At 42.0% G+C, this 14,341-nt stretch overlaps 1 protein-coding gene and 1 long non-coding RNA gene across 5 annotated transcripts in view; one reads left to right on the forward strand and one right to left on the reverse strand.

Annotated features, from left to right (window-relative positions):
* LOC148754599 (uncharacterized) overlaps window positions 1-881 on the reverse strand; it is a 62,559-nt gene extending 61,678 nt beyond the window's left edge. For both annotated transcript variants that reach the window (XR_016020031.1, XR_016020032.1), the window contains exons 1-2: window positions 746-881; window positions 192-286 (exon numbers count right to left, since the gene is read on the reverse strand). This is a non-coding gene — a long non-coding RNA (uncharacterized LOC148754599). The remainder of the gene's footprint in view (window positions 1-191; window positions 287-745) is intronic.
* Window positions 882-1,088: 207 nt separating this feature from the next.
* On the forward strand, window positions 1,089-10,297 carry LOC148754600 (diphosphoinositol polyphosphate phosphohydrolase 3-beta). Of its 3 annotated transcripts, none has more exons than XM_088795225.1 (2): window positions 1,089-6,849; window positions 9,109-10,297. In XM_088795225.1, the coding sequence occupies exon 1, from the start codon at window positions 1,131-1,133 to the stop codon at window positions 1,623-1,625; it is 495 nt and encodes a 164-aa protein (XP_088651351.1). In that variant the 5' UTR covers window positions 1,089-1,130; the 3' UTR covers window positions 1,626-6,849; window positions 9,109-10,297. The 3 variants fall into 3 exon arrangements, with proteins under 3 accessions (XP_088651351.1, XP_088651350.1, XP_088651349.1); XM_088795224.1 differs by having other exon boundaries at window positions 1,089-6,833; XM_088795223.1 differs by having other exon boundaries at window positions 1,089-1,624.
* The last annotated feature ends 4,044 nt before the right edge of the window (window positions 10,298-14,341 follow it).

Below are 14,341 nucleotides of genomic sequence, written 5' to 3' on the forward strand. Positions count from 1 at the left end.
CCGGGAGACTTCTGAAAATCAAACTGTAGAATATGAAGGGATTTCCATAGCCCTGTTTTCCAAAACCCCAAGCAGCACTCTTCCAAGAGAGACAAGAGTGGAGATTCTGGGGATTTAATAACGCACTACTTGGGGTGTTTCTCCAGATGGTGGGTGAATGTGACTCAAATGCATTTAGGTGAGGAGCTTACCGATGAGGAAACTGAGGAAGGCGGCGGGTAAGATGTCAACAGAGGTTGAAGAAAAGTGCATGGGCTGTGCCAAGATGCCTGGCTAGATGAAGAACCTGTTGAAGAAATAAAACTGCATGATATGACTCAGCAAAGATTAGGTAAGACTGATCCAAGAATACCGAGGATACTTTGGACAGATCGGGACCGTGTTATGAATAAGCCAGTACCATTCATTACGGGTGATGATGAAGATGCACTTGACCCTACTGTGCGGAGAACGACTGCGTGTGTCTCCTGAACCTGGTGGGCGGTGAGGCAACGTCCCCGGCGCCACAGCCACGTTTAGTTCCAAGGTACACGTGGGAAAGTCCCGGCCCAAGTCACAATGCGGTGAATTTAACTCCACGTGAAGGAGATTCCTAGCCCGAGAGCTGCCGGGCGCCTGCGCGGTGGGCCCCAGGCGCCCGCGCAGCAGGAGCCGCGAGACCCCGACCCCCGCCCCCGCCCCTCGCCCTCCAACGGGAACGCGCACGTGGAAAGGGAACGCGAACGCGCACGCGATGGCGCCTCACCTCCCTCTACCCTGCCCGGGCTGCTAAGAAGGCGACGCGCGCGGGAGCCGCGGGTGGGCTGCGTGTAGACCAGCAGTCCCGGGCGGCGGCGGCGGCGGCGGCGGCGGCCCAGCGGCGGCGGAGGCAGTGCCTCCACCTCCTCCACTCACGCGTCTGCACTCGCGACCCCCGCCGCGGAGGGGCGGACTGACTGACGTCCTCGCCGGCCGCCCCCGCCCCCGCCCCGCCCCCGCCCCATCGTCTCTTAGGCGCCAGGCTCGCGGGCTGAGGCGCTCGCTTCTCTTTCGCTGCCGCTCGCCGTAGCCCTTTCTCTCCGCAGCACCTCGGCCGGCGGCTGCGGCGGCGACCCGAGCAGAAGCGAGCGCGGGAGCAGGCGGCCTGAAGGATGAAGTGCAAGCCCAACCAGACGCGGACCTACGACCCCGAGGGCTTCAAGAAGCGGGCGGCGTGCCTGTGCTTCCGGAGCGAGCGGGAGGACGAGGTGCTGTTAGTGAGTAGCAGCCGGTACCCAGACCGCTGGATCGTGCCGGGCGGGGGCTTGGAGCCCGAGGAGGAGCCGGGCAGCGCGGCGGTCCGAGAGGTGTTCGAGGAGGCGGGAGTCAAGGGGAAGTTAGGCCGGCTCCTGGGCGTCTTCGAGCAGAACCAAGATCGCAAGCACAGAACGTACGTGTATGTCCTGACTGTCACTGAGATTCTAGAGGATTGGGAAGATTCGGTGAGCATTGGGAGGAAGCGAGAGTGGTTCAAAGTCGAAGATGCGATCAAGGTCCTCCAGTGCCACAAGCCCGTGCATGCCGAATACCTGGAGAAACTAAAGCTGGACGGTTCCGCCACCAGTGGAAACTCCGTGGCCCTGTCCGTGCCGGGGAGCGACCCCTAGTATGTACCGCTCCTGCACAGACCTCTCTGCTTTCCGCCTGCCCTACAACACCTAGTGCCCGCGCACCTCTGGTGACATGTGCGGGCTCCCCGGGGGAGGGAGGCTCCTTTTGTTTCCTTGGCAGACCCCTGAATCACGCTTGCAAACTGCCTCAGTTGCGAGGCAGTGTTTTCGGACAATTTGCACGGTTTTTCAGATGCTTTGAAAACCGCTTCTTGGTAGCGCTGTTTAACACAGTTGGGAAAGCCTGAGCCACTCGGTTTTTTCTTTGAAGGTTTCTTAACAGCTCACCGAACCCGTGTGTGTGTCTGTGTGTGTGTCTGTGTGTGTGTCTGTCTGTGTGTGTGTGTGTATGTACGCGCGCGCGCAGGCGCTCGCGGGCGCGCGTTCTGTGGTTGGCTGGTGGGTTTTTTTTACATTTCACACGTGTGTGTGGGGTGTGTGTGTGTGTGTGTGTGTGTGAGCGCGCGCTTGTGTGCGCATTTTTGGTACCAGTTTTCTGGTTTGTTTTGTAGTGAAGGCCTTTAAAATCTGATCACCTTGGTTGTGTGGCATCTTTCATTAATTTTGTTTCTTGAGTTGTTTTCTTATTCACGGCGTTAGCCCTTGTCAGCAAGCTCTTCAGTGATGGGAATTGGTTTAAACGATCAGTTTTGAATTTTAAAAAATGGTCGAAGAAATTTGACATCTTGTGCTCTGGCTGCACTGGACCATAATTTTATCTTCAGAAATGTGATCTAATTTACCCTTTCCAGAAATTTCTTCATTCATATGTAAATAATTTGATACGCAAAAATTGTTCACAACTGGTAATTTTTCACTCCCCACTTGAAATGGCCATTCCCCATATAACCCAAATGTAGTTTAACAAAATATTACTTTCAGAGTACGTATTTCTCAGGAAGGTATTGTTAGTCATATATATCTTATCATGAAAACTATTCAGAGTATGATGTAGCATGCTGAACTTGCAGCTCTCATTGCCCCTTTCTCAGGCCCCTAGAACTACCATGGTTCTCTCAATATAAACTAGTTTTTGAAAGGAAGTTATTCCGCATATTTGAATTTAGTGACATTCCATTTAAACTTCCTGACTGCCAGTTGCCACAGAAATGGGATCTATATGGTGATTACATCCCAACTGAGTGAGGTTCCTTTCTTGATATTCAACTGTTAAAGACGTTCAACGTGTTAGAACACCGAAACAATCTCTCTTAAGGATTGAGGATATACAGTATGTCTCACAGGACAATCTTTTTGAGGATACCAAATTAAAAACTCTTTCATTTGCCTTGATACTTGCTCGTAATGAGGAATCTCGTCTAAAATATTTAAGTCTCTCTTCTGGAACTTCCTCTGTTCCACCCTGCCATATCAGAAAGTAGGTGGAGGTAAAATCTCCACCTTGTGACATGAGTATTGGGGTAGAGGGGAATACCATTCATAATTATAAGGGCAACCTAGAATATATACTTTATGTCAGTATTGATAAGTATTTGGTGTCACTCAAATAACTTTTGGGAGAACACTGTTGTACACTCTGTATTAAGAAATTTTGAAAGTCTAGATTCCTCTTGGTACTGCTCATCTTCTCTCAGAGTATGAGGAAAAGCCTAGTTTGTGAAGAGACGATGGGTGGGCGATATCTTTCTACATGTAACACTTAAATCTTAAAACTATTCTACGCACCAATAATAAATATAAGTGCATACTAACTGTAATTAACTTGGTTATTCTACAAATTAACCTTTTAAAAAGAACATAATCCCTGGTAGATTTGAATTTTTTTTTGAAGTTTATTGGGGTGACAATGGTTAGTGAAGTTACATAGGTTTCAAGTGACCAGCAAAGGGGAATGGAGAAAGGAGATTTGAATATTTTTATTTTTGTTTAAGTTTGGTGCCACTGCTTTTTAAAATAAGATTTTTGACATACATAAATATGTCTAAATAAAATACATATTGTTGTTAACAAAAATTAAATGTTGTCAATGAAGTGAGTGGAGTAGAAAATGAATATTTTTAAAAAGTCAATTATATAATTTTGTATTCTGTTATGAAGACATCAAAAATTTTTGAAAAATCAATACAGAAAGACATATTTTTAAAAAGATTTTTATTAAAATATAGCTAGCATACAATATTAGTTTCAGGTGTACACAATACATATTCAACATTTATGTACCTAAAGAAGTGATCACCATAAGTTCAGCAACCATCTGACATTGTACCATGCTATCACAGTATTATTGACTATATTCCCTATGCTGTACATTACCTCCCCATGACGTATTTGTTTTATACCTGGAAATTTGAACCTCTTATTTCCTCTTCCCCTCTCCCCTTTTAAAAATTTTTTAGTTATGGTGGACATTTAATGGTATTTTGTATTAATTTAAGGTATACAGCATAGTGGCTAGACATTTATATAATTTAAGAAGTGATCCCCTTGACTAGTGTAGTACCCACCTGGCAATATACATAGTTATTAACCATATCATTGACTATATTCCCCCTTTAATTTAAATCCGCATGACAATTTTTGTAACAACCAATTTGTACTTGTTAATGCCTTCCCCTTTTCACCCACCCACAACCACCCTCCCATCTGGTAGCCATCAAAACATTCTCTGTATCTATGAATTTGTTTCAGTTTTGTTTGTTCATTTTGTTCTTTAGATTCCACATGTAAGTGAAATCATATTAAATCTGTCTTTCTCTGTCTGACTTACTTTACTCAGCACAATGCCCTCCTGGTCCATCCATTCTTTCGCAGATGTCAAGAACCCATTCCCTTCCATGGCTGAGCAATATTCCACTATATACATGTATCACCTCCTCTTTATCCATTCATCCATCGATGGACACCCAGGCTGCTTCCACATCTTTGTGATTGTAAACAATGCTTCAATGAACATATGGATACACACATCCCCTCGAAGTAGTGTTTTGGGTTTCTTTGGATAAATACCCAAAAGTGGGATTACTAGGTCCTTCTTTGTCTCTTGTTAGAGCCTTTGTTTTAAAGGCTATTTTGTCTGGTATAAGTATTACTACCCCAGCTTTTTATTTTCATTTCCATTTTCATGAAGTATCTTTTTCCATCACTTTATTTTCAGTCTGTGTGTGCCTTGCGATCTGAAGTGAATCTCTTGTAGGCAACCTACATAAGGTTATTGTTTTCTTATCCATTCAGCCACCCTATCTTTTGATTGGAGCATTAATCCATTTACATTGAAACTAATTGTTGATAGATATGTACCTATTGCCATTTTATTATATTTTGCTTTTGGTTTTTTTTGTCTTAAGTTCCTGTAAGATTTCTTGCAATACTGGTTTCGTGGTGATGAACTCCTTTAGCATTTTCTTATCTGGGAAGCTCGTTATCTGTCCTTTGATTCTTCTAAATGATAGCTTTGTTGGGTAGAGTAATCGTGGTTGTAGGTCCTGGCTTTTCAGCACTTTGAATATTTCCTGCCATTCCAATCTGGCCTACAAAGTTTCTGTTGAGAAATCAGCTGACAGTATTATGGGAGCTCCCTTGTGTGTAACTAACTGCTTTTTTTCTTGCTGCATTTAAGATTATTTCTTTGTCTTTAAACTTTGGCATTTTAATTATGATGTGTCTTGGTTTGGCCTTTTTGGGTTCATCTTGTTTGGGACTCTCTGGGATTCCTGGGCTTGTCTGTCTATTTCCTTCGCCAGGTTAGGGAAGTTTTCTGTCATTATTTCTTCAAATGGGTTTTCAATTGCTTGTTTTCTCTCGAGAATTCTCCTCTAGTACCCCTATGATGCAAATGTCGGTACACTTGGTGTTGTCCCAGAATCCCCTTAAACTCTCCTCATGTTTTTGGATTCTGTTTGCTATTCTGATTGGGTGTTTTCTGTTACCTTATCCTCTAAATCGCTGATTTGATCATCTGCTTCATCTAATCTACTCTGATTCCCTATAATGTATTCTTCATTTCTGTTATTGTAGTCTTCATTTTTGACTGGTTATTTTTTATGTATTCTGTCTCCATTTTCATCTTTCCTATCTCTGTTGAAGTTCTCCCTGAGATCATTGAGCATCTTTGTAACCAGTGTTTGGAACTCTGTGTCTGATAGATTGCTTGTCTCCATTTTGTTTAGTTCCTTTTTAGAGCTTTGTGCTGTTCTTTCATTTTGGACGTATTTCTTTGTCTCTCCATTTTGGCTGCCTCCCTGTGTTTGTTTCTCTGCATTAGGCAGGGCTGTTATGCCTCCCGGTCTTACTAAAGTGATATTTTGTAGTAAGTGTGCTTTGGGGCCCAGTTGCACAGTCTCCTTGGTCACCAGAGCTGAATGCTCCAGATGTGTTCCTTGTGTGGATTGTGTGTGTCCTGTTGTAATTGAGCTTTGGTTGCTGTTTCCATGTCAGTGGGAGGGATTGACCTTTGGGCTGATTGGTTGTGAGGACTGGCTGTGACTACAGTGGTGGAGTTTTTATGTAGGGGCTGGCCCTATAGAGCAGGATTTGCTTTACCAGGATTCTGGTGCCTGTCCAGCTTACCCTTTGGGTGTGTTGTCCTAGGAGGCAGTCATGTGATTCTCCCACTGTGTCCAAAGCTAGCCACCAAGCATACCAGCCCCAGGCCCTCCTGAGAGGCACCCTACCATAAGGCAGGCCAAATTCAGCAGCAGCCTGTGCCCTGCCCTTGGCCACCTGGCATGAGCCAAAAACCAACCCTCAGAAGGCCACTACCTGCAGTGGGCTTGGAGGTGCCTTGAGAGGCCAAGCCTGGATCCAAGCGGCTATGCTTATGCCGGACTTTAGGCTGCTCAGCAAGAGGTACAAAACATGCTGAAGCCAGATGCTGCTTGTCTGGGTTTTGTGAACCTGAGAGATTTTAGGAAAGTCTGCAGCATGAGCCAGGACAGGCCATTTGTATGGAAAAGACACTGGAAGTGGCTTGATTGGGAAAGTTGTGTGGGGTGGGGTTTCAGGGAATCACCAGGGTGGGGAAAAAGAATGGTGTTAGCCACTTGATGGAGACTCACGTATGGTGGCGCCTGTGTCTGCACACCAGCAGTGGGGAGGGCTCAACAAAGAAACAATGGATTCTGCCAGCACCTCTTTCTGGGAGAAAGCTACCCCTCCAGCCCTCGTCCTGAAGCCAGACAACTCAGTTTCTCCCTGTATGTCCTGGCACCTTTCAAGCAGCTACCCCAGTGCTGGAGCTCAGAGCGAGTGAGTCCATCAGCGAGTAAGTCTGTTCGCGGGCCCTTTAAGAGGAGCGCCTGGGAGTGCCGCTCCCCTCATCTCACTCAGCCACTATCTCCACTGGTTTTCACAGCCAGAAGTTATGGGGACTTCTCTCCCTGGCACTGGAACCCTGGGCTGGGGAGACTGGTATGGGGTTGGGACCTCTCACTCCTCAGGGGGGTGGGACCTCCATAGCAAAGATCTCCCTCCCGATTAACTGTCAAATGGGTGTGGGACCACCCCTTTCCATATCCCCACCCCCCTACCAGTCTTGAGATGGCTTCTTAGTACTACCTAAGAGGTTGTACTCCAGTTCAGCTAGGCTTCAGGAGATTCTCAATGATGGTTGTTCTGTAGTTTAATTGTAATTTTGATGTGGTCGTGAGAGGAGGCAAACACAGCATTTACCTATTCTGCCACATTGACTTGAATCCAGACATTTCATTTTTTAAACAAACTTTCTAATTCCTACAAGTTGACCTTTCCTACTCCAACAGTCCAAATCGACTAAAAGATGCTTTCAGTAACCTGAGATTTTTCAAAGTATGTATACACTAACAGAGAAACTGGATTACTGCTTTGATACTATTTCTTACATAAAACTGCCTCCATCTAAAATGCTGCCATGAATACATGGGAGGTTTAACTTATACATGGCTTCTTATAATAATGCACAGTCCTAAGTTTTCATTTTTACACTATGTATATAACAAATGTGAAAAGCACAGAGTTGATGTTAATCAACTCTTAAGAGTTGTTAGCCTGTAAATATTTGCTGTATTTTATTCAGAAATATTTGGATTGCTCAGATATTTTCAATTTATGCAATTTGTAAAACTCCCAAGGCTTTCATTTCTAAATCACAACAGAACATTTTATAATTATCACACTGTAAGTTAAGCTTTCAAATTCACATGGGAAATTTTTGGAACTCAGTCTAGAATACTTAAATTTTTAAAAAACCCTTTCATTTTGAATGAGAAATCCAGAAAATTCAGGCTAAAACAGTTGACACAGAGGTAACAAATGGAATGGTGTCTATAACCTTTATCCTCCAAGAGTTTAACACACAGTTGGGATTTTGTGCCTACAGAGTCATTACATGGCACCCACTCATTTTTATGGTGATTGCATTAAAAATGTTCAGGTGAATCTTTCATCTCATACCCCTCCCAGAAAACAGTTCGTTGATCAAAGATAATTAACATTTTCAGACATGAGTAGAAATTTGTTTTGAGCATACATTTTAAAAGGCTGGGTTTTTTTCCCCCAAATGTAGAAGTACCTATTATCTTTTAAAAATGCTTTCAGAAGACATATTGGAGTAAAAGTAATATTGATATGCTTGATACATCATTTCCCTGGACACCTCAGGTATTATATTTTCTGAGAAACCTATAGATAGGCTCTTGATCAGGTCACTGTTGAAAGAAGTGACTCTGAAAGGGATGGGGCATGGCTATCCATATTTTGAATTCCTTTGTATGGTTTCACTTGAGAAGATTGTAAAAATTTCAATTATTTTTATATTTAGAAACATCAAATAAATGTGTCTGTAAGACACATACGGGATGTGTCTGTAAGAGTAAATGTGTGTGAGCAGGAAGAGGCAGCTTGTAAAGTAATAGGAACATTAGAGGGACCTTCTGAGGCAGATGATTTAAAGGACCCTGAAGCTGGAGCTGCTCCTCTCACTTCCCTTTAAGTGAAGTCCAATTGTAAGAAAGAGCAGTTCCTCTGTCACTAGTTGTTTACCGGGAAAAAGAAGGTGAACATGCATCTTTAGAGACTACCATACTAACAGCTGGCCAGAGTTTTCTTTTTCAGGGTTCCTTCTGTGGAAGTACCAAGAAACACAGGAAGTATTTTCAGCATCATTCTAGTATTAATCGTCTTCTCTGAATGACTGTTACCCTATTCGATTATAAACTCTTTGAGGACTAGGACCCAGCCTGAAGCCTGGCCATATCCTTAGAGCCTAGAACAGTGGCTAAAATTTGGACACTTTTGTCATTGATCCATAGGTTACAAATGTCTACTGCTAGTTTATTCTTGACTTTTTAGCTTCATATGTTAGCTGAGACAATCTGTTACTCCCTCAGGCTCTTATCTGGCCTCACAGTGGAACTGCATTGGATAATTCATTGAAGGCTTTTCCAATACGAAGTAGTTAATGAACCATAGTAGATCCTCAATAAATATTTATTGACTAGAAGAATTGATAAACCAATAAAATATTAATGAATTTTTTTTCTTTCAGATTTACTTTGAAAGAATCAAGTATGTGAACCCAATGATGAATTGTGAAGCACAGATGAGCTCTTTCATACTTTCAAGAACACAGCTCATCCTATGCTTTTGGACACTTCTTCCCTGTTTATTACAATGACAATTCTCCAGGTTGTTGCACTACCACTGTATCTGTACAGACTTCTAATTTGGCACTTATGGCCTTCTTTGTGCTTTTATGATTATGTATTTGTATTTCCCACCAGCTTATGTGATCTTGAATGCAAGGACCTTGTTTCCTTAGTCTTTTTATATATACACGACATCACTTGAAATATGGTAGACATCACTGAAGTTTTGTCAAAATAATATTTTGTAATGACACTGACTGATAAAGCATTCACCTTCTAATCTGGTTTTAGTACAAAAAATGCTGTCTAACATACATATAGCTTTTGTATATCAGGTGTCACACAAGTGTTTCAAGGCAGCTGTGAGATAATAGCAAAACTTCTTACTCATATGTCTGTGTCATCCGAGACATTATGTGTCTCCTGATGATAGTACACTACACCACCTATGAAATACATTTGCCAGAATTTTTAACCCAGATCTGACTGTGCCTCTAGATATAATTCCTAATCTATAGAAAATACAGGAAACAGAGAAACATTATACCACAGAGATGATATCAGCAAAATCCAGATTGTAGGAAACTACAGGACAAATGACCCAGTTTCTTCAGTAAATGAATAAATAGCCTGGATAAAGGAAGGAAATGGAGAATGAACATAGAGATCAGAAGAGACTTAAGAGACATGTCAACCAATTGTAATATATGGATCTTCTTTGGATCCTGATTTGACCAAACTGTAAAATAAATACATTTATGAGACAATCCAGATAATTTAAAAATTTACTTGATATTTGATACTTGTTTGGTTAATGGTATTGTGGTTCTGTTTAAAACAAGAGTCTTATCTTTTACAGATATACACATTCTCAAACATTTACAGTTAAAATGATGTCTGGAATTTGCTTCAAAATAATGTCTGGATGTTAAGTGCATTGGAGATATTGATGAAACAAGATGGGCCTTGACTTGATAGTTGTTGAAGCTGGGTAGCTTGATAATGGTTAAATGAGGCTCATTATACTCGTATGTTTCTCTCTACTTTTGTATGTTTGACATTTTCCATAATAAAAAGTTAATCAAAATAGTTATCAGAGTTCTTATTAAAGCTAATATATAAGGCACAGAGAAAAAAGAATAGGAGGGAAAATTTTAGATTGTTAAGAAAAACAGTGGCTGTGGGGTGCCACTTCTGGCCCAAGAGGTCAAATGCCACAAAAGAGAGGGGCAACATACCCTGGAGTGGCCAGTACTTCCCTTGCTACAAACCAGTGTTAGGAGTTTTTTTTCTCTTAATTTGACTCATTGAAATAAGAGTTAAATTCTTATTTGTATCTATTAGAAAATGAGGATAGATTGTCATGTTCTGTTGAGCAGGATTTTTGACACAGTCCAGTTCATATCAATGTGAAAAATCAAAGGGGTGGAGTGTCCAGGGAGCAAGTTATGGAATTTTATAAAAATCCACAAAATGTCATTTTTGAGTAGTTTTTTTTTAGGAGAATGGTGGCTACAGACTTGTTAGTTGCACGTTCATTAACTTTAAAGTTATATTTGAAGGTAGGTGAAACAGCAACATGAGTAGTCAAGCTTCCTGATGGCAGTGAACCAGTTTGTGTTTCACAGATTGCAGCTGTTCCTTCAGTTTGGGACTGTGATTAGGATTCTGTAAAAGCTAAAACCTTCTAGGTTAGAGTCAGTGAAGCTGTGCTGAAATCAACAGATATGGGGCCCGTCCTGACATTTTTCGTGGGTCAAGAAGGAGGAAGCACAAAGTGAGAACAACATTGGAGGCCCCTTACAGGGAAGATGAATACCTTCATAAGTGTTAAGGCCTGTGAAGCTGAAGCTGCCCATTCTTCTACTGCTCTCTAAGTGTCCTCCAATCCCAAAAGCAAGCAGTGTAAAATACATTGCTGTTATTTTACCAGGTGTTTTTTTACTGGAAAACATGAAAAATGAGACACCATAAGACTGTGGTCTGCACTCAAATTTCTCTTTATTTGGAAGAATATTTTGCCTGTAAATCGTGCTTTCGTGTTTCAGAATCTTCCAGTAGCTATTATTCCTAACTTCTTAGCTTCTTATAGTACTATGAGATATTCCCTCAGGTGCTGAACTGGTCCCACAGCTGCACTTGATAATTCACCGAAGGCTTCCTAAATACAAATGATTGAAAGATACAGTAAGCCCTTGGTATTTAGTCAGTTTAAGAACTGTTGAATAAATACAAATATGCTATTTATATTATTTTGTGGTTAAAACATACGTAGCAATCAGGATATATACGTCTAGGCCAGCAGAGCATAAGGTTGTGAAAACAGGATACAAAAATTGTATTAGCTGGTCATTAGGGGTAATAGTGAGTAGTGCTGCTACCATATCCACCCCTTGATTCCTGGCCCTATGAATCCTGGCTATGGGAGAAACAGAACCATATATTGGATGCTGATTCAGAGCATATAGAGCCTCCTGGAGAATCTTGCCCAGGCCTGCATGTTATCGCCACCTTGCTGGCATAGTAACCTAGTCTTCAAAAGGCCATTCCACAGTTCTATCAAGCCAGCTGCTTTAAGATGGTGGGGACCATGGTAAACCAAGTAATTGCATGAGTGTGGGCCCACTGTTGCACTTCTTTTGCTGTGAAGTGACTTCCTTCATCAGCAGAAATGCTATATAGAATACCATGATGGTGGTAAGGCATTCTGTAAGTCCATGGATGGTGCTTTGGTAGAAACACTGTGTGCAGAGAAGGCAAATCTGTATCCAGAGTAAATGTCTATACCAATAAGAATAAAACACTGCCTCTTCCATGATAGAAGCTGTCCAATGGAATCAACCTGCCATGAGTTAGCTGACTGATTGCTCTGGGGAACGGTGCCACATCAGGGACTCAGTGTTGCTCTTTGGTGCTGCCACATCGGGCACTCCACAATGGTAATAGCCAGGTTAGCCTTGGTAAATGGAACTCCATGTTGCTGAGCCCATACAAAACCTCCATTCCTCCCACCATAGCTACCTTTATTTATGAGCCCGCAGGGTGATGACAGAGGGGCTGAGGAAAGAGGATGATTGGTATCCATAGAATGAATGGGTCATCCTATCCACTTGATTATTAAAATTCTCCATTGCTGAGGTCACCCTTTGGTGAGAATTCACACGAGACAAACATCTTCGTGTTTTTTGCCTATTCAGTGAGGTCTATACAAATCCCTCTTCCCAAAATTTCCTTGTCCCCAATTTTCCAATCATGTTTCTTGCAAGTCCCTTCACCATCCAACCAAACCACTGGCCACATCCTATGGTTCGGTATATAATCTCACATTTAGCTGTTTTTCTTTCCCAGAAAAATGAACAGGCAGGTATACTGTTCAAAGATCTTTCCACTGGGAGGATTTCCCTTCACCACTGTCCCACAGGAATGTCCCAGATCAGGGCTGTAGTGATACAGCTGTCCACTTTTGGGTGGTGCCTGTACATCATGCAGTACCAACAGTAAACCAGGCCTGAGTCTTCTTTTTCTCTGTCAACTGACTGTGTGAAACTCCCCATGAGGCCATAGGTGCAGGCTGGGAGAGAGAAGGCAGTGTGGCAGGACTGGGGACCATAGACATTTGGGTCACTTCTTCATGTTAGTTACTTGTGCCTTCAGTGCCTGCTCATGCATATACCACTTTCATATCATAATGGAAAATTGCCCACAAAGAAGCAAAACACATACAATGGAGAAAAGACAGCCTCTTCAATATATGGTGCTGGCAGAATTGGAAAGCCACGTGCAAAAGAATGAAACTGGACTGCTATCTGTCATACACTGTTGGTGGGAATGCAGACTGGTGCAGCCCCTATGGAAGGCAGTGTGGAGGTTCCTCAAAAAATTATGAATAGAATTACCATATGACGCAGCAATCCTCTCTTGGGTATCTACCCAAAAAATCTGAAAACATTTATACATATAAAGACATGTGTGCTCCAGTGTTCATTGCAGCTTTATTTACGGTGGCCAAGACATGGAAACAGCCAAAATGTCCTTCGATAGATGAATGGATAAAGAAGTTGTGGTATATATACACAATGGAATACTATTCGGCACTAAGAAAAGATGATATAGGAACATTTGTGACAACATGGATGGATCTTGAGAGTGTAATGCTGAGCAAACTAAGTCAGACAGAAAAAGCAGAGAACCATGTGATTTCACTGATATGTGGTATATAATCCAAAAATAACAAAAGAACAAGGCAAACAAATGAGAAACAGAAACTCATAGACACAGACAATAGTTTAGTGGTTACCAGAGGGTAAGGGGGGTGGGGGGGTGGGAGATGAGGGTAAGGGGGATCGAATATATGGTGATGGAAGGAGAACTGACTCTGGGTGATGAACACACAATGGGATTTATAGATGATGTAATACAGAATTGTACACCTGAAATCTATGTAATTTTACTAACAATTGTCACCTCAATAAATTTAATTTAAAAAAAAAGAATAGAAGAAACCTCCAGAAATGGAACAAATGAAACAGAGGTAACCAACCTATCAGAGACAGACTTCAGAACACTGATGGTAAGAGTGTTTAATGAGCTTAGAGACAACATAAAGAAGGATAGAGAAATCATAATGAACAACCAGTTAGAACTAAAGAACACAATTACTGAAGTAAAGAACTCAGTTGAAGGAATTATCAGGAGGTTAGATGAAGCAGAGGATCGAATCAGCGACTTAGAAGACAAATTAGTAGAGATCACCCAAACAGAAAAACAGAAAGAAAAAAGAATAAAAAACAATGAAGATGGTTTAAGAGACCTCTGGGATAACATCAAAGCAACAACATGCGCATCATAGGAATACCAGAAGATGAAGAGAGGAAGCAAGGGATCAAGAATATATTTGAAGCAATAATGTCTGAAAACTTCCCTAACCAGATGAAGGAAACCAACATACAAGCCCAGGAAGTGCAGAGAGTTCCAACCAGGATAAACCCAAACAGGTCCACACCAAGACACATTATAGTTAAAATGGCAAAGGTTAAAGACAAAGAGAGAATCCTAAAAGCAGCAAGAGAAAGACAGCGGGTTACATGCAAGGGAACTCCCATAAGACTATCAAATGACTTTTCTACAGAAACA

This window comes from Rhinolophus sinicus, chromosome 18 (genome assembly GCF_057876585.1).
Source record: "Rhinolophus sinicus isolate RSI-liver-muscle chromosome 18, RSI-T2T, whole genome shotgun sequence".
NCBI classification, from domain to species: Eukaryota; Metazoa; Chordata; class Mammalia; order Chiroptera; family Rhinolophidae; genus Rhinolophus; species Rhinolophus sinicus.